Consider the following 27,760-nt stretch of genomic DNA (forward strand, 5'->3'; position numbering starts at 1 on the left):
CAGTATATAGTACTGTGTGTGCAGTATATAGTACTGTGTGTGTGTAGTATATAGTACTGTGTGTGCAGTATATAGTACTGTGTGTGTGTAGTATATAGTACTGTGTGTGTAGTATATAGTACTGTGTGTGTGTAGTATATAGTACTGTGTGTGTGTAGTATATAGTACTGTGTGTGTGTAGTATATAGTACTGTGTGTGTGCAGTATATAGTACTGTGTGTGTGTAGTATATAGTACTGTGTGTGTGTAGTATATAGTACTGTGTGTGTGTAGTATATAGTACTGTGTGTGTGTAGTATATAGTACTGTGTGTGTGTAGTATATAGTACTGTGTGTGTGCAGTATATAGTACTGTGTGTGTGTAGTATATAGTACTGTGTGTGTGTAGTATATAGTACTGTGTGTGTAGTATATAGTACTGTGTGTGTGTAGTATATAGTACTGTGTGTGTGCAGTATATAGTACTGTGTGTGTGTAGTATATAGTACTGTGTGTGTGTAGTATATAGTACTGTGTGTGTGTAGTATATAGTACTGTGTGTGTGTAGTATATAGTACTGTGTGTGTGTAGTATATAGTACTGTGTGTGTGCAGTATATAGTACTGTGTGTGTGTAGTATATAGTACTGTGTGTGTGTAGTATATAGTACTGTGTGTGTAGTATATAGTACTGTGTGTGTGTAGTATATAGTACTGTGTGTGTGCAGTATATAGTACTGTGTGTGTGCAGTATATAGTACTGTGTGTGTGTAGTATATAGTACTGTGTGTGTAGTATATAGTACTGTGTGTGTGTAGTATATAGTACTGTGTGTGTGTAGTATATAGTACTGTGTGTGTGTAGTATATAGTACTGTGTGTGTGTAGTATATAGTACTGTGTGTGTGTAGTATATAGTACTGTGTGTGTAGTATATAGTACTGTGTGTGTGTAGTATATAGTACTGTGTGTGTGCAGTATATAGTACTGTGTGTGTAGTATATAGTACTGTGTGTGCAGTATATAGTACTGTGTGTGCAGTATATAGTACTGTGTGTGTGCAGTATATAGTACTGTGTGTGTAGTATATAGTACTGTGTGTGTGTAGTATATAGTACTGTGTGTGTGTAGTATATAGTACTGTGTGTGCAGTATATAGTACTGTGTGTGTGTAGTATATAGTACTGTGTGTGTGTAGTATATAGTACTGTGTGTGTAGTATATAGTACTGTGTGTGTAGTATATAGTACTGTGTGTGTAGTATATAGTACTGTGTGTGTGCAGTATATAGTACTGTGTGTGTGCAGTATATAGTACTGTGTGTGTGCAGTATATAGTACTGTGTGTGTGTAGTATATAGTACTGTGTGTGTGTAGTATATAGTACTGTGTGTGTAGTATATAGTACTGTGTGTGTAGTATATAGTACTGTGTGTGTAGTATATAGTACTGTGTGTGTGTAGTATATAGTACTGTGTGTGTAGTATATAGTACTGTGTGTGTGCAGTATATAGTACTGTGTGTGTGCAGTATATAGTACTGTGTGTGTGCAGTATATAGTACTGTGTGTGTGTAGTATATAGTACTGTATATAGTACTGTGTGTGTGTAGTATATAGTACTGTGTGTGTGTAGTATATAGTACTGTGTGTGTAGTATATAGTACTGTGTGTGTGTAGTATATAGTACTGTGTGTGCAGTATATAGTACTGTGTGTGTAGTATATAGTACTGTGTGTGCAGTATATAGTACTGTGTGTGTAGTATATAGTACTGTGTGTGCAGTATATAGTACTGTGTGTGTAGTATATAGTATCTACTAAGTAGTTTTGTAAGCCACGGATGTAGCGACGCTGTGTATGGACGTGCTGAACGATCGTAGACGCACTTCTTGTCCACCCTCCACCGCCAGCGGCCCCGACGTCTCCCACAGAGTGGGGATGTCGGAGTCCGTGTCCGTGTAGACCAGCAGGTTAAACGAACCTGGGGATATACACGCAGACACACGGAGATGTTACACGATTCGATTTAAAGCTTTTCGTGGTGATCGCAGCGTGGATTCAGGAGAAAGAAAAAATTATGTTATGTAATAAAATGAAAATGTAATAAAATAATATTAAACAATATTTTTTATATAATAATATAAAATAGCAAAACAAAATAATAAAATAATATTCTTTTCTATAATAATCTATATATATAAAATCGCAAATCTGTCTGTCTGTCTGTGTGTCGCCGGACCATACGCAGTTTCATTGGACGGCGGTTGCCCCTGGCAACAGGTAGCGACGCATTCGCTGCCGGGTGGACGCCATTTTTAATTCCCGTTAAAAATATGCGCACGCAATAACACGCGACTCTGAGGTAAATTCATCAAAGTTTCACGTCCTCTTCACTCCCCTCCCACCCCAATGTGTGCAATTACTATTATAGGGTCGGTAGATAATAAAATTATAGCGATTAGACAGTATTATTGTAGCGCGGGGGGGGGGGGGGTAACGGCCCCAGTACCCAGCCTCAGCTGGGTAGGCAATCTAGGCGAGGCCGGAGGCTCTGCACGGTACTAGGCCTCGACACCCCACCCGTGTCAAGCGACGACTTTGTGGTATAAACTCGATATACACAGCGTTGCCCGGGGGGAAAATACATTTAAAATCTTCTGAAAACTTTCAAACATTACATACCAATGAAAAAACAACTGTGTAATTACTTTTAAACCCGATGGTGTGTCATTCAGACGCTGTCTTTCCGACAGACGCTGTTCTCCACCTGAGGAAGGCTGCTTGCGTTGTGGCCGAAACGTCGTGAGAATTGTATTTTATTGTGTTTAGTTTTTAGACATCCGTCTCTACTTATCTATCTAAGCAAACCTACGGAGACACACACATGGAGTTTATATCTATATATACATTATATATATAGATGAGTAGCAGTACTAGTTAGTAGTACTACGAAGACTAGTTAGTGATACGTACAGGTCTCTTGCAGTAGCGGTAAGAAAGTGACCGTAGCCGTGATCTGCACAATCACCGCCTTCATTTCTTCGTTGATTTCCTTGAGTGACTTCTCCCTCGGAGGCCTGGCGCAGAGACAGACAGACAGATAAATAAGGAGCGAGACAGAGAGAGATACAGATAGAGAGAGAGAGATACAGAGACACAGATAGAAAGATACAGATACAGATAGAGATACAGAGATACAGATAGAGAGATATAGAGAGATACTGATAGAGATACAGATAGAGATACAGATAGAAAGATAGAGAGAGACAGAGCGAGACAGAGACACAGAGACACAGAGAGAGACAGAGACACACAGAGAGAGACACAGAGACACAGAGAGAGACAGAGAGAGACAGAGACACAGAGAGGGACAGAGACACAGAGAGAGACTGAGACACAGAGAGAGAGACACAGAGACACAGAGAGAGACAGAGAGAGACAGAGAGACACAGAGACACAGAGAGACAGAGAGAGACAGAGAGAGACAGAGACACAGAGAGAGACACACAGAGAGACAGAGAGAGACAGAGAGACACACAGAGAGACAGAGACACAGAGAGAGACAGAGAGAGACAGAGAGACACAGAGAGAGAGACAGAGAGACAGAGAGAGAGACACATGAAGGTGCGGTGATGTGATGTAGAGAGATGAATATGTGGTGAGTGAGTGGTGAGTGAGTGGTGAGTAGTGGTGAGTAGTAGTGGTGAGTGAGTGGTGAGTGGTGAGTGAGTGACTGACTGAGTGGCTGAGTGAGTGAGTGAGTGGTGAGTGAGTGGTGAGTGAGTGGTGAGTGAGTGACTGACTGAGTGGCTGAGTGAGTGAGTGGTGAGTGAGTGGTGAGTGAGTGGTGAGTGAGTGGTGAGTGAGTGAGTGGTGAGTGAGTGACTGACTGAGTGGCTGAGTGAGTGAGTGGTGAGTGAGTGGTGAGTGAGTGAGTGGTGAGTGAGTGAGTGGTGAGTGAGTGAGTGAGTGGTGAGTGAGTGAGTGGTGAGTGAGTGGTGAGTGAGTGGTGAGTGAGTGAGTGGTGAGTGAGTGGTGAGTGAGTAGTAGTGGTGAGTGAGTGAGTGGTGAGTGAGTGGTGAGTGAGTGAGTGGTGAGTGAGTGACTGACTGAGTGGCTGAGTGAGTGAGTGAGTGGTGAGTGAGTGGTGAATGAGTGGTGAGTGAGTGGTGAGTTAGTAGTAGTGGTGAGTGAGTGGTGAGTGAGTGGTGAGTGAGTGACTGAGTGGCTGAGTGAGTGAGTGGTGAGTGAGTGGTGAGTGAGTGAGTGGTGAGTGAGTGGTGAGTGAGTGAGTGAGTGGTGAGTGAGTGGTGAGTGAGTGGTGAGTGAGTGGTGAGTGAGTGAGTGGTGAGTGAGTGACTGAGTGACTGACTGAGTGGCTGAGTGAGTGAGTGAGTGGTGAGTGAGTAGTAGTGGTGAGTGATGAGTGAGTGAGTGGTATTGGTGAGTTGTGGGTGAGTGAGTAGTAGTGGTGAGTGAGTGGTGAGTGAGTAGTAGTGGTGAGTGAGTGACTGAGTGACTGACTGAGTGGCTGAGTGAGTGAGTGAGTGGTGAGTGAGTGAGTGGTGAGTGAGTGACTGAGTGACTGACTGAGTGGCTGAGTGAGTGAGTGAGTGGTGAGTGAGTAGTGGTGGTGAGTGAGTAGTAGTGGTGAGTGGTGAGTATTGTTACCCTCCGGCTGTGAGTGCCGTCTTGTCACAGTGGATGTCGAACTGCCACCGCTCCACGACAGTAGTGAGTGAGTGAGTGGTGAGTGAGTAGTGAGTAGTACCCTCCGGCTGTGAGTGCCGTCTTGTCACAGTGGATGTCGAACTGCCATCGCTCCACGACGGCTCCAGAAGAGACCTCAGCCAACACCAGCACCACCTTCTGCACCGTGCAGCTCACCAACCACTCTGCACACACAGACAGATACATACACACACAGATACACACACACACACACAGATACACACACACACACAGATACACACACATACAGATACACACACACACAGATACACACACACACAGATACACACACACACAGATACATACACACACACAGATACACACACATACACATAGATAGATACACACACACACAGATACACACACACACAGATACACACACACACAGATACACACACACACAGATACATACACACACAGATACATACACACACACATAGATACATAGAGATACACACATACACATAGATACACACACAGATACACACACACACACCAACACCAGCACCACCTTCTGCACCGTGCAGCTCACCAACCACTCTACATACACACAGATACACATAGATACACATAGATACACACACACAGATACACACACACAAAGACAAAGTGTAGTGTAGTGTCTAGTGTATAGTAGTGTATAGTATAGTGTATAGTGTATAGTAGTGTATAGTAGTGTATAGTGTAGTATATAGTGTAGTGTATAGTGTAGTGTATAGTGTAGTGTATAGTGTATAGTAGTGTATAGTGTAGTATATAGTGTAGTGTATAATGTAGTGTAGTGTATAGTGTAGTGTAGTGTATAGTGTAGTGTATAGTGTAGTGTATAGTGTAGTGTATAGTGTAGTGTATAGTGTAGTGTAGTGTGTAGTGTAGTGTGTAGTGTAGTGTATAGTGTAGTGTATAGTGTAGTGTATAGTGTAGTGTATAGTATTGTAGTGTATAGTGTATAGTATATAGTGTAGTGTATAGTGTAGTGTATAGTGTAGTGTATAGTGTAGTGTATAGTGTAGTGTATAGTGTAGTGTATAGTGTAGTGTATAGTGTAGTGTATAGTGTAGTGTATAGTGTAGTGTATAGTGTAGTGTAGTGTATAGTATAGTGTATAGTGTAGTGTATAGTGTAGTGTATAGTGTAGTGTATAGTATAATGTAGTATATAGTGTAGTGTATAGTGTAGTGTATAGTGTAGTGTATAGTGTAGTGTATAGTATAGTGTATAGTGTAGTGTATAGTATAATGTAGTGTAAAGTGTAGTGTATAGTGTATAGTGTAGTGTATAGTGTAGTGTATAGTGTAGTGTATAGTGTAGTGTATAGTATAGTGTAGTGTATAGTGTAGTGTATAGTGTAGTGTATAGTGTAGTGTATAGTGTAGTGTATAGTGTAGTGTATAGTGTAGTGTATAGTATAGTGTATATTTACCCTTTAGCTGAGTGGTGACGCTAGTGAGGTAAGACACGAGCTTGGGGTCTGTGCTTGTGTACAGGCTCATGCCGTACTTGACGGCCCTCTGGAACGTCTCCACTGGGTAGACGCCTCGCTGGTACAGGATTGAGCTGAGCCCATAGACTACGCACACAGACACAGACATAGAGATACACAGAGACACACACAGAGACACATAGACATGCTTAGAGATACATAGACATACATAGAGACACACACAGAGACACACAGACACACACAGAGATATACACACACACAGAGAGACACACAGACATACATAGAGATATACATAGAGATACATATAGACACACACAGACACACACAGAGACACACAGACACATAGAGACACACAGACACACAGAGAGATACATAGAGATATACATAGAGACACACACAGAGACACACACAGAGACACACACAGAGACACACAGAGACACACACAGACACACAGAGACACATAGAGATATACATAGAGACACACACAGACACACACAGAGACACACAGAAACACACAGACATGCTTAGAGATACATAGAGACATACATAGAGACACACACAGAGACACACACAGACATACATAGAGGCATGCTTAGAGATACATAGAGACACACACACAGAGACACACAGACATGCTTAGAGACATGCTTAGAGACACATAGAGATATACATAGAGATATACATAGATATACATAGAGACATACATAGAGATATACAGACACACAGACATACATAGAGATATGCATAGCTCTACATAGAGACACACACAGAGACACACATAGAGACACAGAGACATACATAGAGATACAGAGATATACATAGATATATATATAGAGATACATAGAGATATACATAGAGATATACATAGAGATATACACAGACATACATAGAGATATACATAGAGATACATCGTGGATAGGTGAGTAGTGGTGAGTCGTTGTGAGTGGTGAGTGAGTAGTGAGTGAGTGTGTGAGTGAGTGGTGAGTGAGTGGTGAGTGAGTGAGTGGTGAGTGAGTGGTGAGTGAGTGAATGAGTGAGTAGGTGAGTGAGTGGTGAGTGAGTGAATGAGTGAGTGGTGAGTGAGTGGTGAGTGAATGAGTGAGTGGTGAGTGAGTGGTGAGTGAGTGAATGAGTGGTGAGTGAGTGGTGAGTGAGTGAATGAGTGAGTGGTGAGTGAGTGGTGAGTGTATGAGTGAATGAGTGAGTGTGTGGGTGAGTGTATGAGTGAGTGGTGAGTGAGTGGTGAGTGAGTGGTGAGTGAGTGAATGAGTGGTGAGTGAGTGAGTGAATGAGTGAGTAGGTGAGTGAGTGGTGAGTGAGTGAATGAGTGAGTGGTGAGTGGTGAGTGAGTGAATGAGTGAGTGGTGAGTGAGTGGTGAGTGAGTGAATGAGTGAGTGGTGAGTGAATGAGTGGTGAGTGAGTGGTGAGTGGGTGAGTGACTGAGTGAATGAGTGAGTGAATTAGTGAGTGGTGAGTGAGTGGTGAGTGGGTGAGTGAGTGAGTGATGAGTAAGTGGTGTGTGAGTGTATGAGTGAGTGTGTGGGTGAGTGTATGAGTGAGTGAATGAGTGAGTGGTGAGTAAGTGTATGAGTGAGTGAATGAGTGAGTGAGGGGTGAGTAAGTGGTGTGTGAGTAAGTGGTGAGTAAGTGAGTGGTGAGTGAATGAGTAAGTGAATGAGTGAGTGAATGAGTGAGTGGGTGAGTAAGTGGTGAGTGGGTGAGTGAGTGAATGAGTGAGTGGTGAGTGAGTGGTGAGTGGGTGAGTGAGTGACTGAGTGAGTGACTGAGTGAGTGAATGAGTGAGTGGTGAGTGAGTGGTGAGTGGGTGAGTGGGTGAGTGAGTGAATGAGTGAGTGGTGAGTGAGTGGTGAGTGGGTGAGTGAGTGAATGAGTGAGTGAATGAGTAAGTGGTGAGTGAGTGAATGACTGAGTGACTGACTGAGTGAGTGGTGAGTAAGTGTATGAGTGAGTGAATGAGTGAGTGTGTGGGTGAGTGAGTGTATGAGTGAGTGAATGAGTGAGTGAGTGGTGAGTAAGTGGTGTGTGAGTGTATGAGTGAGTGTGTGGGTGAGTGAGTGTATGAGTGAGTGTATGAGTGAGTGGTGAGTGAGTGGTGAGTGAGTGAATGAGTGGTGAGTGAGTGAGTGGTGAGTGAGTGAATGAGTGAGTAGGTGAGTGAGTGGTGAGTGAGTGAATGAGTGAGTGGTGAGTTAGTGGTGAGTGGGTGAGTGAGTGAATGAGTGAGTAGGTGAGTGAGTGGTGAGTGAGTGAATGAGTGAGTGGTGAGTTAGTGGTGAGTGGGTGAGTGAGTGAATGAGTGAGTGAATGAGTGGTGAGTGAATGAGTGGTGAGTGAGTGAGTGGTGAGTGAATGAGTGAGTAGGTGAGTGAGTGGTGAGTGAGTGAATGAGTGAGTGGTGAGTGAGTGGTGAGTGGGTGAGTGAGTGAATGAGTGAGTGAGTGAGTGGTGAGTGAATGAGTGAGTAAGTGAGTGAATGGTGAGTGATTCTTACAGAAATATTCGGCAACAATTTCGGAACTGCCACGCAGCGTGATGCCCTCTCGTGTCACCACTCCAGACATCGCTACTCGCTGTCTCTGTGAGATGTCTCTTGTCTGTGTCTCTGTCACTACGTCTCTGTGTCTCTCTGTGTGTCTGTGTCTCTGTCTGTCTGTGTCTCTCTGTGTGTCTGTGATGTCTCTGTGAGATGTCTCTGCCTGTGAGATGTCTCTGTGTGTGTCTCTGTATCTCTATGTAGCTATCTCTCTATCTCTGTATATATCTCTGTGTGTGTCTCTGTGTGAATCTCCGAGTCTTTGTGTCTCTGTGTGTATCTATCTGTCTATCTCTGTGTGTCTCTCTCTGTCTGTGTCTATCTCTCTGTATCTCTATGTATCTATCTCTCTATCTCTGTGTATATCTCTCTGTGTGTCTCTGTGTGAATCTCCGAGTCTTTGTGTCTCTGTGTGTATCTCTATCTGTCTATCTCTGTGTGTATATCTCTGTGTCTCTCTCTGTGTCTCTCTCTGTCTATCTCTCTGTATCTCTATGTATCTATCTCTCTATCTCTGTATATATCTCTCTGTGTGTCTCTGTGTGTCTCTGTGTGTCTCTGTGTCTCTCTGTGTGTCTCTGTGTGAATCTCCGAGTCGCCGCGTTTCTTTCAAATCTTCTCCCGTTGGATTCAAACCGCGCGGCCGTTAGGAATCGATACGTCGCGAATCGAGAAACGAATCGCTGAACCTATCGATTCCAGCAGAATCGAAATCTTTATTTCAAAGACACGAGAAGGAATCTGAAAAGCTGAAAAGCTCTTTAGTACCGCGGATTGCACCTCCGTCACCCCCCCAACCCATCGATGACGTTGGTTCGACGTTTTAGGTGCAGAAGGGGCGAGAGAGAAGGAGGAATCGATTAGCCTTAGGAGTCGAATCGATTCCGCAAAATCGCGTTTTGATTTTCGGAGTTGAATCGACGTCGGGTCACGTGGGCGACGCAAAAAAAAGATGTCGACGGAATCGATCCGGAAGGAATCGACGGGTTGGAGGAATCGAACACAAATCTGCGATGAATCGATTCCGTGTAATGACACCAACAGTAACGTTAGAAGGGAAATAATGAAATAAAAAAAATTGAAAACAATTAAATTATCATTCTTGGTTCTTTCGGTAAAGTCACGTAGAAGGGAAATAAAAAAATAAAAAAAATAGAAAACAATTAAATTATCATTCTTGGTTCTTTCGGTAAAGTCACGTAGAAGGGAAATAATAAAATAAAAAAAATAGAAAACAATAAAATTATAATTCTTGGTTCTTTCGGTAAAGTCACGTAGAAGGGAAATAATAAAATAAAAAAAATAGAAAACAATAAAATTATCATTCTTGGTTCTTTCGGTAAAGTCACGTAGAAGGGAAATAATAACATAATAAAAATCAAACATAATAAAACGTAATATTTTATAATGTTTTATTTTTATTATTTAAAATTGTATGATGTAGAATTTGAGTGGGTGCGTGATGACGTCATCGCGTACGGCAAAGGAGTTGAGGTGGTGCGTGATGACGTCATTGCGTACGGCAAAGGAGTTGAGTGGGTGCGTGATGACGTACTGAAAACAAACCTCAAAAATCTAGTGACGTCACCGCTTAGAGGAATTGTCTCGACGTGACGTCACCACGCACGGCAAGGCAATTGCGTGATGACGTCATCACGCCTCAAAAACAAAAATCAACGCTCCGCAATTGACCGTGATGACGTCATCACGCAAGGGCCTCAGGCCTCGACCGTGACGTCACCACGCACGGGGGGAGGGGCCCTCAGACCTTGACGACGTCACCACGCACGTCGACGACATCACGCACGGAGCAAGGCCTTGTCGGTGACGTCACCACGCACGGGGGGAGGGGCCCTAATACCTTGATGACGTCATCACGCACGGAGCAAAGGCCTTGTCGGTGACGTCACCACGCACGAGGCGTTCTGCGTGGGCCTTGTCGGTGGTGACGTCACCACGCACGTCCACGTCATCACGCACGGAGCGTAGGCCTTGTCGGTGACGTCACCACGCACGAGGCGGACTGCGTAGGCCTTGACGGTGGTGACGTCACCACGCACGGAGCGTTAGCCTTGTTGGTGACGTCACCACGCACGAGGCGTTCTGCGTAGACCTTGTCGGTGACGTCACCACGCACGTGTACGTCATCACGCACGGAGCGTAGGCCTTGCCGGTGACGTCACCACGCACGAGGCGTTCTGTGTGGGCCTTGTCGGTGGTGACGTCACCACGCACGTCTACGTCATCACGCACGGAGCGTAGGCCTTGTCGGTGACGTCACCACGCACGAGGCGTTCTGCGTAGGCCGTAGTGGTGGTGGTGGTGGTGGAATTTGTTGTTTAAGATCTTTGACGCTTTTAATAAACAATTAACAACAACAACAACCACAACAACAACAACGTAGGAGGAGGAGGAGGTTGTGGTAGCGATGGAAGCGAAATCGTTCACGAGAGAGGTGGATCAATGGATCGAGCAGCTTTATCAGTGCAAGCAGCTGGGTGAGGTGCAAGTGCGAGCTCTGTGCGAGAAGGTGAGTCACTCACTCAGTCACTCACTCAGTCAGTCAGTCACTCAGTCACTCACTCAGTCAGTTACTCAGTCACTCACTCACCACACTGTATCAGTGCAAGCAGCTGGGTGAGGTGCAAGTGCGAGCTCTGTGTGAGAAGGTGAGTCACTCAGTCAGTCACTCAGTCAGTCACTCAGTCAGTCAGTCACTCAGTCAGTCACTCAGTCACTCACCTAGAGAGAAACCACATTCACCACTCACTCACTCAGCCACTCACTCACTCAGTCACTCACTCACCACACTGTATCAGTGCAAGCAGCTGGGTGAGGTGCAAGTGCGAGCTCTGTGTGAGAAGGTGAGTCACTCAGTCAGTCAGTCACTCAGTCAGTCAGTTAGTCAGTTACTCAGTCACTCAGTCAGTCACTCAGTCACTCAGTCAGTCAGTCACTCAGTCACTCACTCACCACACTGTATCAGTGCAAGCAGCTGGGTGAGGTGCAAGTGCGAGCTCTGTGTGAGAAGGTGAGTCACTCACTCAGTCACTCACTCAGTCAGTTAGTCAGTCACTCAGTCAATCACTCAGTCAGTCAGTCACTCAGTCAGTCACTCAGTCAGTCACTCACTCACGCAGTCACTCACTCACCACACTGTATCAGTGCAAGCAGCTGGGTGAGGTACAAGTGCGAGCTCTGTGTGAGAAGGTGAGTCAGTCACTCAGTCAGTCAGTTAGTCAGTCACTCAGTCACTTAGTCAGTCACTCACTCAGTCAGTCACTCAGTCAGTTAGTCAGTCACTCAGTCAGTCAGTCACTCAGTCAGTCAGTCACTCAGTCACTCACTCACCACACTGTATCAGTGCAAGCAGCTGGGTGAGGTACAAGTGCGAGCTCTGTGTGAGAAGGTGAGTCAGTCAGTCACTCAGTCACTCACTCAGTCACTCAGTCAGTCAGTCACTCAGTCAGTCAGTTACTTAGTCAGTCAGTCACTCACTCACCACACTGTATCAGTGCAAGCAGCTGGGTGAGGTGCAAGTGCGAGCTCTGTGTGAGAAGGTGAGTCAGTCACTCAGTCACTCAGTCACTCAGTCACTCAGTTAGTTAGTCACTCAGTCAGTCAGTCAGTTAGTCAGTCACTCAGTCAGTCACTCAGTCAGTCACTCACTCACCACACTGTATCAATGCAAGCAGCTGGGTGAGGTGCAAGTGCGAGCTCTGTGCGAGAAGGTGAGTCACTCACTCAGTCAGTCACTCAGTCACTTAGTCAGTCACTCAGTCAGTCACTCAGTCAGTCACTCAGTCAGTCACTCAGTCACTCAGTCAGTCACTCACTGACCACACTGTACCAGTGCAAGCAGCTGGGTGAGGTGCAAGTGTGAGCTATGCGTGAGAAGGTGAGTCAGTCAGTCACTCAGTCAGTTAGTCAGTTAGTTAGTCAGTCACTCAGTCAGTCACTCAGTCAGTCAGTTAGTCAGTCAGTCACTCAGTCACTCACCACACTGTATCAGTGCAAGCAGCTGGGTGAGGTACAAGTGCGAGCTCTGTGCGAGAAGGTGAGTCACTCACTCAGTCACTCAGTCAGTCAGTTAGTCAGTTACTCACTCAGTCAGTCACTCAGTCAGTCACTCAGTCAGTCAGTCACTCAGTCAGTCACTCAGTCAGTCACTCACGCAGTCACTCACTCAGTTACTCACTCAGTCAATCAGTGAGTCACTCAGTCACTTAGTCAGTCACTCACTCAGTCAGTCACTCAGTCAGTTAGTCAGTCACTCAGTCAGTCACTCAGTCAGTTAGTCAGTCACTCAGTCAGTCACTCACTCAGTCACTCACTCACCACACTGTATCAGTGCAAGCAGCTGGGAAGGTGAGTCAGTCACTCAGTCAGTCAGTCACTCATTCACTCAGTCACTCACTCACCACACTGTATCAGTGCAAGCAGCTGGGTGAGGTGCAAGTGCGAGCTCTGTGTGAGAAGGTGAGTCACTCACTCAGTCACTTAGTCAGTCAGTCAGTCACTCAGTCAGTTAGTTAGTCAGTCAGTCACTCACTCAGTCAGTCACTCACTCACCACACTGTATCAGTGCAAGCAGCTGGGTGAGGTGCAAGTGCGAGCTCTGTGTGAGAAGGTGAGTCAGTCACTCAGTCAGTCAGTCACTCAGTCAGTCAGTCACTCACTCAGTCACTCAGTCAGTCACTCAGTCAGTCACTCAGTCACTCACTCAGTCACTCAGTCAGTCAGTCACTCAGTCACTCAGTCAGTCACTTAGTCAGTCAGTCACTTAGTCAGTCACTCAGTCACTCACTCAGTCAGTCACTCACTCACTCACCACACTATCAGTGCAAGCAGCTGGGTGAGGTGCAAGTGCGAGCTCTGTGCGAGAAGGTGAGTCACTCACTCAGTCACTCAGTCAATCAGGCACTCAGTCAGTCACTCAGTCAGTTAGTCAGTCAGTTAGTTAGTCACTCACTCAGTCACTCAGTCACTCACTCAGTCAGTCACTCAGTCATTCAGTCAGTCAGTTAGTCAGTCAGCCACTCACTCATTCACTCACTCAGTCACTCACTCACTCAGTCACTCACTCAGTCACTCACTCAGTCACTCACTCACTCAGTCACTCACTCAGTCACTCAGTCAGTCACTCACTCAGTCACTCACTCAGTCACTCACTCACTCAGTCACTCAGTCAGTCACTCACTCACTCAGTCACTCACTCAGTCACTCACTCAGTCACTCACTCAGTCACTCACTCACTCAGTCACTCACTCAGTCACTCACTCAGTCACTCACTCACTCAGTCACTCACTCAGTCACTCACTCACTCAGTCACTCACTCAGTCACTCAGTCACTCAGTCACTCACTCAGTCACTCAGTCAGTCACTCACTCAGTCACTCACTCAGTCACTCACTCAGTCACTCACTCAGTCACTCACTCAGTCACTCACTCACTCAGTCACTCAGTCAGTCACTCACTCAGTCACTCACTCAGTCACTCACTCAGTCACTCACTCAGTCACTCACTCACTCAGTCACTCACTCAGTCACTCAGTCAGTCACTCAGTCACTCACTCAGTCACTCACTCGGTCACTCACTCACTCAGTCACTCACTCACTCAGTCACTCACTCAGTCACTCACTCAGTCACTCACTCAGTCACTCACTCACTCAGTCACTCACTCACCCAGTCACTCACTCAGTCACTCAGTCACTCACTCAGTCACTCACTCACTCAGTCACTCACTCAGTCACTCAGTCAGTCACTCAGTCACTCACTCAGTCACTCACTCGGTCACTCACTCACTCAGTCACTCACTCACTCAGTCACTCACTCAGTCACTCACTCAGTCACTCACTCAGTCACTCACTCAGTCACTCACTCACTCACTCAGTCACTCACTCAGTCACTCACTCAGTCACTCACTCAGTCACTCACTCACTCAGTCACTCACTCACTCAGTCACTCAGTCACTCAGTCACTCACTCAGTCACTCACTCACTCAGTCACTCACTCAGTCACTCAGTCAGTCACTCACTCAGTCACTCACTCACTCAGTCACTCACTCAGTCACTCACTCAGTCACTCACTCACTCAGTCACTCACTCAGTCACTCACTCACTCAGTCACTCACTCAGTCACTCACTCAGTCACTCAGTCAGTCACTCACTCAGTCACTCACTCACTCAGTCACTCACTCACTCAGTCACTCACTCACTCAGTCACTCACTCAGTCACTCACTCACTCACTCAGTCACTCACTCAGTCACTCACTCACTCAGTCACTCACTCAGTCACTCAGTCAGTCACTCACTCAGTCACTCACTCACTCAGTCACTCACTCAGTCACTCACTCAGTCACTCACTCAGTCACTCACTCAGTCACTCACTCAGTCACTCACTCAGTCACTCACTCACTCAGTCACTCACTCAGTCACTCACTCAGTCACTCACTCAGTCACTCACTCAGTCACTCACTCAGTCACTCACTCACTCAGTCACTCACTCACTCAGTCACTCACTCACTCAGTCACTCACTCACTCAGTCACTCACTCAGTCACTCAGTCACTCACTCACTCAGTCACTCACTCAGTCACTCAGTCAGTCACTCAGTCACTCACTCAGTCACTCACTCACTCAGTCACTCACTCAGTCACTCAGTCACTCAGTCAGTCACTCACTCAGTCACTCACTCACTCAGTCACTCACTCACTCAGTCACTCAGTCACTCACTCAGTCACTCACTCACTCAGTCACTCACTCAGTCACTCACTCACTCACTCAGTCACTCACTCACTCAGTCACTCACTCAGTCACTCAGTCAGTCACTCACTCAGTCACTCACTCAGTCACTCACTCACTCAGTCACTCACTCAGTCACTCACTCAGTCACTCACTCAGTCACTCACTCAGTCACTCACTCACTCAGTCACTCACTCAGTCACTCAGTCAGTCACTCAGTCACTCACTCAGTCACTCACTCACTCAGTCACTCACTCAGTCACTCACTCAGTCACTCACTCAGTCACTCACTCACTCAGTCACTCACTCAGTCACTCACTCAGTCACTCACTCAGTCACTCACTCAGTCAGTCACTCACTCAGTCACTCACTCACTCAGTCACTCACTCAGTCACTCAGTCACTCACTCAGTCACTCACTCACTCAGTCACTCACTCAGTCACTCAGTCAGTCACTCACTCAGTCACTCACTCACTCAGTCACTCACTCAGTCACTCACTCAGTCACTCACTCACTCAGTCACTCACTCAGTCACTCACTCACTCAGTCACTCACTCAGTCACTCAGTCAGTCACTCACTCAGTCACTCACTCACTCAGTCACTCACTCACTCAGTCACTCACTCACTCAGTCACTCACTCAGTCACTCACTCACTCAGTCACTCACTCAGTCACTCACTCACTCAGTCACTCACTCAGTCACTCACTCACTCAGTCACTCACTCAGTCACTCAGTCAGTCACTCACTCAGTCACTCACTCACTCAGTCACTCACTCAGTCACTCAGTCACTCACTCAGTCACTCACTCACTCAGTCACTCACTCAGTCACTCACTCACTCAGTCACTCACTCAGTCACTCACTCAGTCACTCACTCACTCACTCAGTCACTCACTCAGTCACTCACTCACTCAGTCACTCACTCACTCAGTCACTCACTCACTCAGTCACTCACTCAGTCACTCAGTCAGTCACTCAGTCACTCACTCAGTCACTCACTCACTCAGTCACTCACTCAGTCACTCAGTCACTCAGTCAGTCACTCACTCACTCAGTCACTCACTCAGTCACTCAGTCACTCAGTCACTCACTCACTCAGTCACTCAGTCACTCACTCAGTCACTCACTCACTCAGTCACTCACTCAGTCACTCACTCACTCAGTCACTCACTCACTCTAGTCACTCACTCAGTCACTCAGTCACTCACTCAGTCACTCACTCACTCAGTCACTCACTCAGTCACTCACTCACTCAGTCACTCACTCACTCAGTCACTCAATCAGTCACTCACTCAGTCACTCACTCACTCAGTCACTCACTCAGTCACTCACTCACTCAGTCACTCACTCAGTCACTCAGTCAGTCACTCACTCAGTCACTCACTCACTCAGTCACTCACTCAGTCACTCAGTCACTCACTCAGTCACTCACTCACTCAGTCACTCACTCAGTCACTCACTCACTCAGTCACTCACTCAGTCACTCACTCACTCACTCAGTCACTCACTCAGTCACTCACTCACTCAGTCACTCACTCAGTCACTCAGTCACTCACTCACTCAGTCACTCACTCAGTCACTCAGTCAGTCACTCAGTCACTCACTCAGTCACTCACTCACTCAGTCACTCACTCAGTCACTCAGTCACTCAGTCAGTCACTCACTCACTCAGTCACTCACTCAGTCACTCACTCACTCAGTCACTCACTCACTCAGTCACTCAGTCACTCACTCAGTCACTCACTCACTCACTCAGTCACTCACTCAGTCACTCACTCACTCAGTCACTCACTCACTCTAGTCACTCACTCAGTCACTCAGTCACTCACTCAGTCACTCACTCACTCAGTCACTCACTCAGTCACTCACTCACTCAGTCACTCACTCACTCAGTCACTCAATCAGTCACTCACTCAGTCACTCACTCACTCAGTCACTCACTCAGTCACTCACTCACTCAGTCACTCACTCAGTCACTCAGTCACTCAGTCAGTCAGTGCAAGACGTCCGCTGTCCCGTCACCGTCTGTCTCTGTCTCTCTCACTCTCTGTCTCACTGTGTGTCTCTCTCACTCTCTCTGTCTCTCCATGTCTCTCTCTCTCTCACTCTCTCTGTGTCTATCTCTGTGTCTCTCTCTGTCTCTCTGTCTCTCTGTCTCTCCATGTCTCTCTCTCTGTCTCTCTGTGTCTCTCTCCCTGTGTCTCTCTCACCCTGTGTGTCTCTCTCTCTCCCTGTCTCTCTAGGCCAAGGAGATCCTCACCAAGGAGAGTAACTTACAAGACGTCCGCTGTCCCGTCACCGTCTATCCCTGTCTCTCTGTCTCTCTGTCTCTCTGTCTATCTGTCTCTCCCTGTCTCTGTGTCTATGTCTATCTCTCTGTGTGTCTCTCTATCTCTCTCTCACTCTCTCTCACTCTCTCCCTGTCTCTCTCCCTGTGTCTCTCACTCTCCCTGTGTCTCTCTCTCTCTCCCTGTGTCTCTCTCTCTCCCTGTGTCTCTCTCTCTCCCTGTGTCTCTCACTCTCTCCCTGTGTCTCTCTCTCTCTCCCTGTGTCTCTCACTCTCTCCCTGTGTCTCTCACTCTCTCCCTGTATGTCTCTCTCTCTCCCTGTGTCTCTCACTCTCACCCTGTGTCTATCTCTGTGTCTATCTGTCTGTCTCTCTAGGCCAAAGAGATCCTCACCAAGGAGAGTAACGTGCAGGATGTCCGCTGTCTCTCTGTCTCTCTCACTCTCTCTGTCTCTCTGTGTCTCCCTGTCTCTCTCTCTCTCTCACTCTCACCCTGTGTCTATCTCTGTGTCTATCTGTCTGTCTCTCTAGGCCAAAGAGATCCTCACCAAGGAGAGTAACGTGCAGGATGTCCGCTGCCCCGTCACCGTGTGCGGAGACGTCCACGGACAGTTCCACGACCTCATGGAGCTCTTCAAGATCGGGGGTCGGAGCCCCGACACCAACTACCTGTTCATGGGCGACTACGTAGACCGTGGCTACTACTCAGTGGAGACCGTGTCACTGCTGGTGGCGCTCAAGGTGTGTCACTGTGTGTGTGTGTCACTGTGTGTGTCACTGTGTGTGTCACTGTGTGTGTGTGTGTCACTGTGTGTGTGTGTGTCACTGTGTGTGTGTCACTGTGTGTGTGTGTGTTCATGGGCGACTACGTAGACCGTGGATACTACTCAGTGGAGGCTGTGTCTCTACTGGTAGCACTCAAGGTGTGTCACTGTGTGTGTCACTGTGTGTGTGTGTCACTGTGTGTGTCTGTCACTGTGTGTGTGTGTCACTGTGTGTTCATGGGGGACTACGTAGACCGTGGCTACTACTCAGTGGAGACTGTGTCACTACTAATGGCACTCAAGGTCTGTGTGTGTCACTGTGTGTGTCTCACTGTGTGTGTCTCACTGTGTGTGTGTCACTGTGTGTGTCACTGTGTGTGTGTGTCACTGTGTGTGTGTCACTGTGTGTGTGTCACTGTGTGTGTGTCACTGTGTGTCACTGTGTGTGTCACTGTGTGTGTGTGTCACTGTGTGTGTGTCACTGTGTGTGTGTGTCACTGTGTGTGTCACTGTGTGTGTGTGTCACTGTGTGTGTGTCACTGTGTGTGTGTGTCACTGTGTGTGTGTCACTGTGTGTGTGTGTCACTGTGTGTGTGTGTCACTGTGTGTGTGTGTCACTGTGTGTGTGTGTCACTGTGTGTGTGTGTCACTGTGTGTGTGTGTGTCACTGTGTGTGTGTGTCACTGTGTGTGTGTGTGTCACTGTGTGTGTGTGTCACTGTGTGTGTCACTGTGTGTGTCACTGTGTGTGTGTGTGTCACTGTGTGTGTCACTGTGTGTGTCACTGTGTGTGTGTGTGAGTCACTGTGTGTGTCACTGTGTGTGTGTGTCACTGTGTGTGTGTTACTGTGTGTGTGTGTTACTGTGTGTGTGTGTCACTGTGTGTGTGTCACTGTGTGTGTCACTGTGTGTGTCACTGTGTGTGTCACTGTGTGTGTGTCACTGTGTGTGTCACTGTGTGTGTGTGTCACTGTGTGTGTGTGTCACTGTGTGTGTGTGTGTGTCACTGTGTGTGTGTGTCACTGTGTGTGTGTGTCACTGTGTGTGTCACTGTGTGTGTGTGTGTCACTGTGTGTGTCACCGTGTGTGTCACTGTGTGTGTGTCACTGTGTGTGTGTGTGTCACTGTGTGTGTCACTGTGTGTGTGTCACTGTGTGTGTGTCACTGTGTGTGTGTGTGTCACTGTGTGTGTCACTGTGTGTGTGTCACTGTGTGTGTGTGTGTCACTGTGTGTGTCACTGTGTGTGTCACTGTGTGTGTGTGTGTCACTGTGTGTGTCACTGTGTGTGTGTCACTGTGTGTGTGTCACTGTGTGTGTGTGTGTCACTGTGTGTGTCACTGTGTGTGTGTCATTGTGTGTGTCACTGTGTGTGTCACTGTGTGTGTGTGTGTCACTGTGTGTGTCACCGTGTGTGTCACTGTGTGTGTGTCACTGTGTGTGTGTGTGTGTGTCACTGTGTGTGTCACTGTGTGTGTGTCACTGTGTGTGTCACTGTGTGTGTCACTGTGTGTGTGTGTGTCACTGTGTGTGTGTCACTGTGTGTGTGTCACTGTGTGTGTGTCACTGTGTGTCACTGTGTGTGTCACTGTGTGTGTGTGTCACTGTGTGTGTGTCACTGTGTGTGTGTGTCACTGTGTGTGTCACTGTGTGTGTGTGTCACTGTGTGTGTGTCACTGTGTGTGTGTGTCACTGTGTGTGTGTCACTGTGTGTGTGTGTGTCACTGTGTGTGTCACTGTGTGTGTGTCACTGTGTGTGTCACTGTGTGTGTGTCACTGTGTGTGTCACTGTGTGTGTGTGTCACTGTGTGTGTGTCACTGTGTGTGTGTGTGTCACTGTGTGTGTGTCACTGTGTGTGTGTGTGTCACTGTGTGTGTCACTGTGTGTGTGTGTGTCACTGTGTGTGTCACTGTGTGTGTCACTGTGTGTGTGTGTGTCACTGTGTGTGTCACCGTGTGTGTCACTGTGTGTGTGTCACTGTGTGTGTCACTGTGTGTGTCACTGTGTGTGTGTCACTGTGTGTGTGTCACTGTGTGTGTGTGTCACTGTGTGTGTGTGTCACTGTGTGTGTGTGTCACTGTGTGTGTGTGTCACTGTGTGTGTCACTGTGTGTGTGTGTGTCACTGTGTGTGTCACTGTGTGTGTGTGTGTCACTGTGTGTGTGTGTCACTGTGTGTGTGTGTCACTGTGTGTGTGTGTCACTGTGTGTGTCACTGTGTGTGTGTGTGTCACTGTGTGTGTGTGTCACTGTGTGTGTGTGTGTCACTGTGTGTGTGTGTCACTGTGTGTGTATGTCACTGTGTGTGTCACTGTGTGTGTGTGTCACTGTGTGTGTGTGTGTGTTACTGTGTGTGTGTGTATCTGTGTGTCTCTCTGTATCTCTCTATGTCTCTGTATCTCTCTGTGTCTCTGTGTCTCTGTATCTCTCTGTGTCTCTGTCTGTGTCTCTCTGTGTCTCTGTCTGTGTCTCTCTGTCTCTCTCTCTCTGTGTCTCTCTCTCTCTCTCTCTGTGTCTCTCTCTGTCTCTCTGTGTGTCTCTCTCTGTCTCTCTCTCTCTGTGTCTCTCTACAGGTGAGGTACCCAGAGCGTATCACCATCTTGCGGGGTAACCACGAGTCAAGACAGATCACCCAGGTCTACGGCTTCTACGACGAGTGTCTGAGGAAGTACGGCAACGCCAACGTGTGGAAGTTCTTCACCGACCTGTTCGACTACCTCCCGCTGACCGCACTCGTGGACGGGCAGGTGAGAGGGAGATGTCATCAACATCATCATCATCATTAACATCATTAACATCATCATCATCAACATCATCATCATCAACGTGTGGAAGTTCTTCACTGACCTGTTCGACTACCTCCCGCTCACCGCACTCGTGGATGGGCAGGTGAGAGGGAGATGTCATCAACATCATTATCATCATCATCATTAACATCATTAACATCATTATTAACATTAACATCATCACTGTCATTAACAACAACATCATCAACAACATTAACATCATCATCAACAACATTAACAACATCATTATCATCATTAACATTAACATCATCATCATCATTAACATCATTAACAACATCATTAACATCATCAGTAGCAGTCACATCATCATCATTAACATCATCATCATCATCAACATCATCATCAGTAACATCATCATCATCATCAACATCATCATCATCAACATCATCATCAGTAGCAGTCACATCATCATCATTAACATCATCATCATCATCATTAACATCATCATCATCAACATCATCATCATTAACATCATCATCATCAACGCCAACGTGTGGAAGTTCTTCACCGACCTGTTAAACTACCTCCCGCTCACCGCACTCGTGGATGGGCAGGTGAGAGGGAGATGTCATCAACATCAACATCATTATCATCATCATTAACATCATTATCATCATCATTAACATCATCATCATCATCATTAACATCATCATCAACGTGTGGAAGTTCTTCACCGACCTGTTCGACTACCTCCCGCTCACCGCACTCGTGGACGGGCAGGTGAGAGGGAGATGTCATCAACATCAACATCATCAACATCATTATTAACATTATTAACATCATCATCATTAACATCAACATCATTAACATCAACATCATCATTAACATCATTAACATCATCATCATTAACATCAACATCATCATTAACATCGTTAACATCAACATCATCATCATCAACATCATCATCAACATTAACATCATCATCATCAACATTAACATCATCATCATCATCAACATTAACATCATCATCATCAACATTAACATCATCATCATCATCAACGTCATCATCATCAACATTAACATCATCATCATTAACATTAACAACATCATCATTAACATCATCAACAACATCATCATCAACAACATTAACATCATCATTAACAACATCAACATCATTAACATCAACAAAACTGACACCTTTGTACGCCTTTTGGCGTCATCTGGTCCAACACCAATGGAGACTAGGCTCTAAGAAAGCTGTCTCGGGTGTGGACCAATCAACTTCAAGGACAGTGCATATCATTATCATCATCAGAGTTGTTTCTTTTTGTTTGCATTTTGACTGCTTGTGTTGTGGTTATTGCAAATGTAGTGGTGGTATTGACGTGCGCCGACTGTGACAGTGATGGATCACGGGGCGGCGCGGGGTGCGGGGTTGGGCACGCGTTGTGGGCGTGGTGTGGACGCGCGCGCCGGGAGTGACAGATGACGGGGCGGCGCGGCGTGGGTGGTGAGGCACGATGAGATGTGGGAAAAGAGGATCGTAGCCAGCGCCCAGCGATTGGTCGAATAAGTGGGTGCTCGCAGCGACGTCCGCAGGTGGGGTATAAAGGGGGACGCGCGAGAGCACTCGGGGAGAGTTACCCAGTTGAAGACCCGAAGACGGAGCTGAAGACCTAGTGCCCCGAGACCCCTAGTCCCGCCGTCCTTGTGGGGACCGGGGCCCTGTGTGGCTCGGAGGCGAGGCTGTGGGACCCGGGGTCCGACGCCCCAGTGGGTCGGGCTGGGGACCCACAGTCGAGACGGATACCCCGGGCAGGGAGTGTCCCGAGTAGCTCAGTGGCGTTAGTCGCCGAGTAGCTAAGTGGATGTTGGTCATCCGAGTAGCTCAGTGGCGTTAGTCGCCGAGTAGCTAAGTGGGTGGTTGTCACCCGAGATACTAAGTGGATGTTGGTCATCCGAGTAGCTCAGTGGGCGTTAGTCGCCAAGTAGCTAGGTGGGTGTTTGTCACCCGAGATACTAAGTGGGTGTTTGTCACCCGAGATACTAAGTGGGTGTTTGTCACCCGAGATACAAAGTAGGTGTTAGTCACCTGTGAATGAGTTTGATAAAATAAAGAGTGTGTTACCCGTGAAGTCGTCTCCCGCCGAGTTACTACATTACAACTGGCGTCAGAAGTAAACCTGTCTTCAAGAAGTATGGACACGAGGAAGACTACCCGTACCCACGAGCGAGGTCGGGACGACGACGGCGTACCGGGGACACCGACCTCGGGAGTAGAGGACGAGGAGTTGCCGCCGATGCAGCACTTCGCGGTGATGGCCGACGCTCCGCTTGCCTCCGGCACCAGCCTCCAGGACGCGCACTCCCGGTTGGCGGAGTTGCTACTCGCCGCCGCCGCTGTCTTGGCCGACATCTCCGTTCCGGCGAGCGGAAAAACGGCTGCGGGGGTCGTGGAGGAAGCGACGTTGGAGGATTCCCGCCAAAAGGCGCTTCGCGCCAAAAGTCTGGAAGTTGCCGCCGTTTTTGGGGGGCCGCCACCGATTGGCGGGAAAGACGGACGCCACGTGGCCGGACACCTCCGCGCAGCGCAGCCCACGTCATCAGCGCGCGCCGGAGCCCTCCATTTTGCGCCTGACAACCGAGCCGACATTTTACACAACTACAGCGGAGCGCGGGAAAATCTCTCCGACGTCGACGACGATCGGGTCCTCCAGCAAAGATTGCCCGCGCTGTCGGCGTTCAAGGCGGATGGGGGCGACTGGGGAGCCTTCCAACGAAGGTTCCTCGCTCATCAGGAGATGTCGGGGTGGTCCGACACCACTGCCCTGCGTGCGTTGCCAGCGATGCTTGACGACGACGCGCTTGCAGCCTTCACATCTGCTGCAAGGTCGTCCCGCTCTACGCTCCAGGCCGCACTACACCTGATGGCGAAGGTGTTCGGGCCGCCCTCCACGTGTCGCCACCAGTTCTACGATCGGCGGAAGGTGGCTGGAGAAACGACGCTCGCCTATCGCACGGCACTACTCGCCTTGGCGGACGCAGCTTTTCCCCGCATGGATAAGGAGGGGAAGGACGCCATGGTGACGGAGCAGCTGCTGGTGTTGGCCCACGAGTTGGGGGTCCCCATCAACGTGGCGGACGAGATGGATATCTGCTCCCTGGCGATCGCCACGAGCATTCACGCGTACGAGGTCCTCAAACGCAAGCCGGGGGTCGTCTGCAAATGGGCGGGGAACGCGGCACTGGCCGCCACGATCGCCGAACCTCAGCCAGCTGCGGTGCAGGAGCAGGCCTTCGCTGCATCGCGTCCGGGGGAGTGGAGAACGGGAGGTCGTTCGCCCACACGTTCGCCCCGCAAGCTGGAGCAACCGAAACCTACGACGTCCGTCGTCTGCTACAACTGCGGCCTTCGGGGTCACGTCGCAGCCGGGTGCCGGGCCCCGCGTCAGCGCGCCACAGGACCACGTCGGGACGACGACCAGGGCCACAAGTCATCCCAACAAAACCCGGTGCCTCGGGCTTGACGGCTGCTGACCGTCGAGAGCCTGAACCCCGGGGCACGCACGGGTCCTCGATGCCTGGCCGATGTCTTCCTGAACCGCCGGCACCACCGGACGTTCAACCGCGTCTGGTGCCGTACGACGGACCGGCAAGGCGGACTCGGGCTAGGGCTCAACAATTTTCATGAAGACGTTTTTTTCTCTACACCGAGCTCGCCCGGTGTTCCCCTCTGCCGGGGTAATGTCCCGTTGTAGGGACGCTCGGAAAAAGAAGGGGACACTGCACGAGTCGAAAGAAAAAAAAAAATTTCCATTTATTTTCCTTTTTGCATACACATTGCTATTGTCACTCGCCGGTTTGTATATATTGTTCTATTGTCGCGGTGGCATTGGTTGAGGGTTGCGGATGGTAGTGTTCGCGTCGTGTTGTGTTGTTAAGTTAGTTGTTGTTCTTGTTGTTGTGTTGTGTTACGGGGCACACAGGGCGGTTTGTATATTTTTATAGCAGCCGGGTCGGCTGCGAGCTATGTGGTAGGGGGTGATGTAGTGGTGGTATTGACGTGCGCCGACTGTGACAGTGATGGATCACGGGGCGGCGCGGGGTGCGGGGTTGGGCACGCGTTGTGGGCGTGGTGTGGACGCGCGCGCCGGGAGTGACAGATGACGGGGCGGCGCGGCGTGGGTGGTGAGGCACGATGAGATGTGGGAAAAGAGGATCGTAGCCAGCGCCCAGCGATTGGTCGAATAAGTGGGTGCTCGCAGCGACGTCCGCAGGTGGGGTATAAAGGGGGACGCGCGAGAGCACTCGGGGAGAGTTACCCAGTTGAAGACCCGAAGACGGAGCTGAAGACCTAGTGCCCCGAGACCCCTAGTCCCGCCGTCCTTGTGGGGACCGGGGCCCTGTGTGGCTCGGAGGCGAGGCTGTGGGACCCGGGGTCCGACGCCCCAGTGGGTCGGGCTGGGGACCCACAGTCGAGACGGATACCCCGGGCAGGGAGTGTCCCGAGTAGCTCAGTGGCGTTAGTCGCCGAGTAGCTAAGTGGATGTTGGTCATCCGAGTAGCTCAGTGGCGTTAGTCGCCGAGTAGCTAAGTGGGTGGTTGTCACCCGAGATACTAAGTGGATGTTGGTCATCCGAGTAGCTCAGTGGGCGTTAGTCGCCAAGTAGCTAAGTGGGTGTTTGTCACCCGAGATACTAAGTGGGTGTTTGTCACCCGAGATACTAAGTGGGTGTTTGTCACCCGAGATACAAAGTAGGTGTTAGTCACCTGTGAACGAGTTTGATAAAATAAAGAGTGTGTTACCCGTGAAGTCGTCTCCCGCCGAGTTACTACATTACACAAACATGACGCCTTGTATAAAGGTGTCAGTTTTTGTACCAGTTGAAAGGGTAAAAACCTATCACTATATTTTGCCACTGGTAAAGGAGATGTCTCATAGTGTAAATGCCTCACCCCGCGCTCTCAATACTCTGATAGTGACGCTGTCTTTGAGTTGTACGCCTTTTGGCGTCATCTGGTCCAACACCAATGGAGACTAGGCTCTAAGGAAAGCTGTTTCGGGTGTGGACCAATCAACTTCAAGGACAGTGCATATCATTATCATCATCATCAGAGTTGTTTCTTTTTGAGAGAGAGACAGAGAGAGACAGAGAAAGAGGGACACAGTGAGACAGAGAGAGAGAGACTAAGAGAGAGACAGAGAGAGAGACAGAGAGACAGAGAGAGAGACACAGAGAGACACAGTGAGACAGGGAGAGACAGAGAGAGAGACACAGAGAGACACAGTGAGACAGAGAGAGAGAGAGACAAAGAGAGAGACACAGAGAGAGACACAGTGAGACAGAGAGAGAGACAGACAGACAGAGAGAGAGAGACAGAGAGACACAGAGACACAGAGAGACAGAGAGAGAGACAGAGAGACACAGAGAAGACAGAGAGACACAGAGAGAGACACAGAGAGAGACAGAAAGATATTGAGAGATAGAGAGGTGCTACTAATAACACTTGCCCCTCTACAGCCCAGCTAGAGGCTACCTGGGAGATCTTTGTCTGTGTGTCTCTGTGTGACTCTGTGTGTCTCTGTGTGTCTCTGTGTGACTCTGTGTGTCTCTGTGTGTCTCTCTGCCAGATTTTCTGTCTGCATGGGGGTTTGTCGCCATCCATCGACACGCTGGACCACATCCGTGCCCTGGATCGTCTGCAAGAGGTCCCTCACGAGGTGCGGAGAGACACGGGGGGACACGCGGAGAGAGACACGGGGGGAGAGAGACACGGGGGGACACACGGAGAGAGACATGGAGAGAGAGGAGAGACACGGAGAGAGACACGGGGGGACACGCGGAGAGACACTGGGGGGGGAGAGACACGGGGAGAGACACGGGGAGAGACAAGGGGAGAGACACGGGGAGAGAGACACGGGGGAGGGAGAGACACGGAGAGAGACACGGGGAGAGAGACACTGGGGGGGGAGAGACACGGGGAGAGACACGGGGAGAGACACGGAGAGAGACACGGAGAGAGACACGGGGAGAGAGACACGGGGAGAGAGACACGGGGGAGGGAGAGACACGGGGAGAGAGACACGGAGAGAGACACGGGAGGAGATATTTTCTCTGTCTCTCTGTCTCTCTCTGTCTCTCTCTGTATGTCTCTCTGTCTCTCTGTGTCTCTCTCTGTATCTCTATATTTCTCTGTATCTCTTTGTATGTATCTCTCTCTCTCCCAGGGCCCCATGTGTGACCTGCTGTGGTCTGACCCTGACGATCGTGGTGGTTGGGGCATCTCTCCGCGTGGAGCTGGATACACGTTCGGACAGGACATCTCGGAGACGTTCAACCACAGCAACAGCCTCACCCTCGTGTCACGTGCACACCAACTGGTCATGGAGGTAACATCAACATCATCAACATCATCATCGTCATTAACATCATCATCATCATCGTCATTATCCACATAGTCATTGACAACATCATCATCATCATCGTTAACATCACCAAACTAATCTGTCTTTCCCCT

At 48.6% G+C, this 27,760-nt stretch overlaps 2 protein-coding genes across 2 annotated transcripts; one reads left to right on the plus strand and one right to left on the minus strand.

Annotated features, from left to right (window-relative positions):
- Positions 1-1,722: 1,722 nt before the first annotated feature.
- MAD2L1 (mitotic arrest deficient 2 like 1) lies at positions 1,723-9,339 on the minus strand. Its single transcript, XM_078885702.1, has 5 exons — positions 8,665-9,339; positions 6,131-6,277; positions 4,748-4,871; positions 2,950-3,053; positions 1,723-1,957 (listed from the first exon to the last, which is right to left on the minus strand). Exons 1-5 carry the CDS (start codon positions 8,732-8,734, stop codon positions 1,794-1,796), a joined length of 609 nt encoding a protein of 202 aa, XP_078741828.1. The 5' UTR covers positions 8,735-9,339; the 3' UTR covers positions 1,723-1,793.
- Positions 9,340-13,548: 4,209 nt separating this feature from the next.
- Positions 13,549-27,632, plus strand: LOC144955508 (serine/threonine-protein phosphatase 2A catalytic subunit beta isoform-like; the record flags this gene model as incomplete). The annotated part of the gene is made up of 5 exons (XM_078885703.1): positions 13,549-13,593; positions 18,266-18,475; positions 21,068-21,241; positions 26,874-26,963; positions 27,471-27,632. Coding segments are annotated over exons 2-5 (543 nt in total), but the record flags the coding sequence as incomplete, so codon positions are not given.
- Positions 27,633-27,760: the final 128 nt, after the last annotated feature.

This window comes from Lampetra fluviatilis, unplaced genomic scaffold, assembly GCF_964198595.1.
Source record: "Lampetra fluviatilis unplaced genomic scaffold, kcLamFluv1.1 SCAFFOLD_1120, whole genome shotgun sequence".
Lineage (NCBI taxonomy): Eukaryota > Metazoa > Chordata > Hyperoartia > Petromyzontiformes > Petromyzontidae > Lampetra > Lampetra fluviatilis.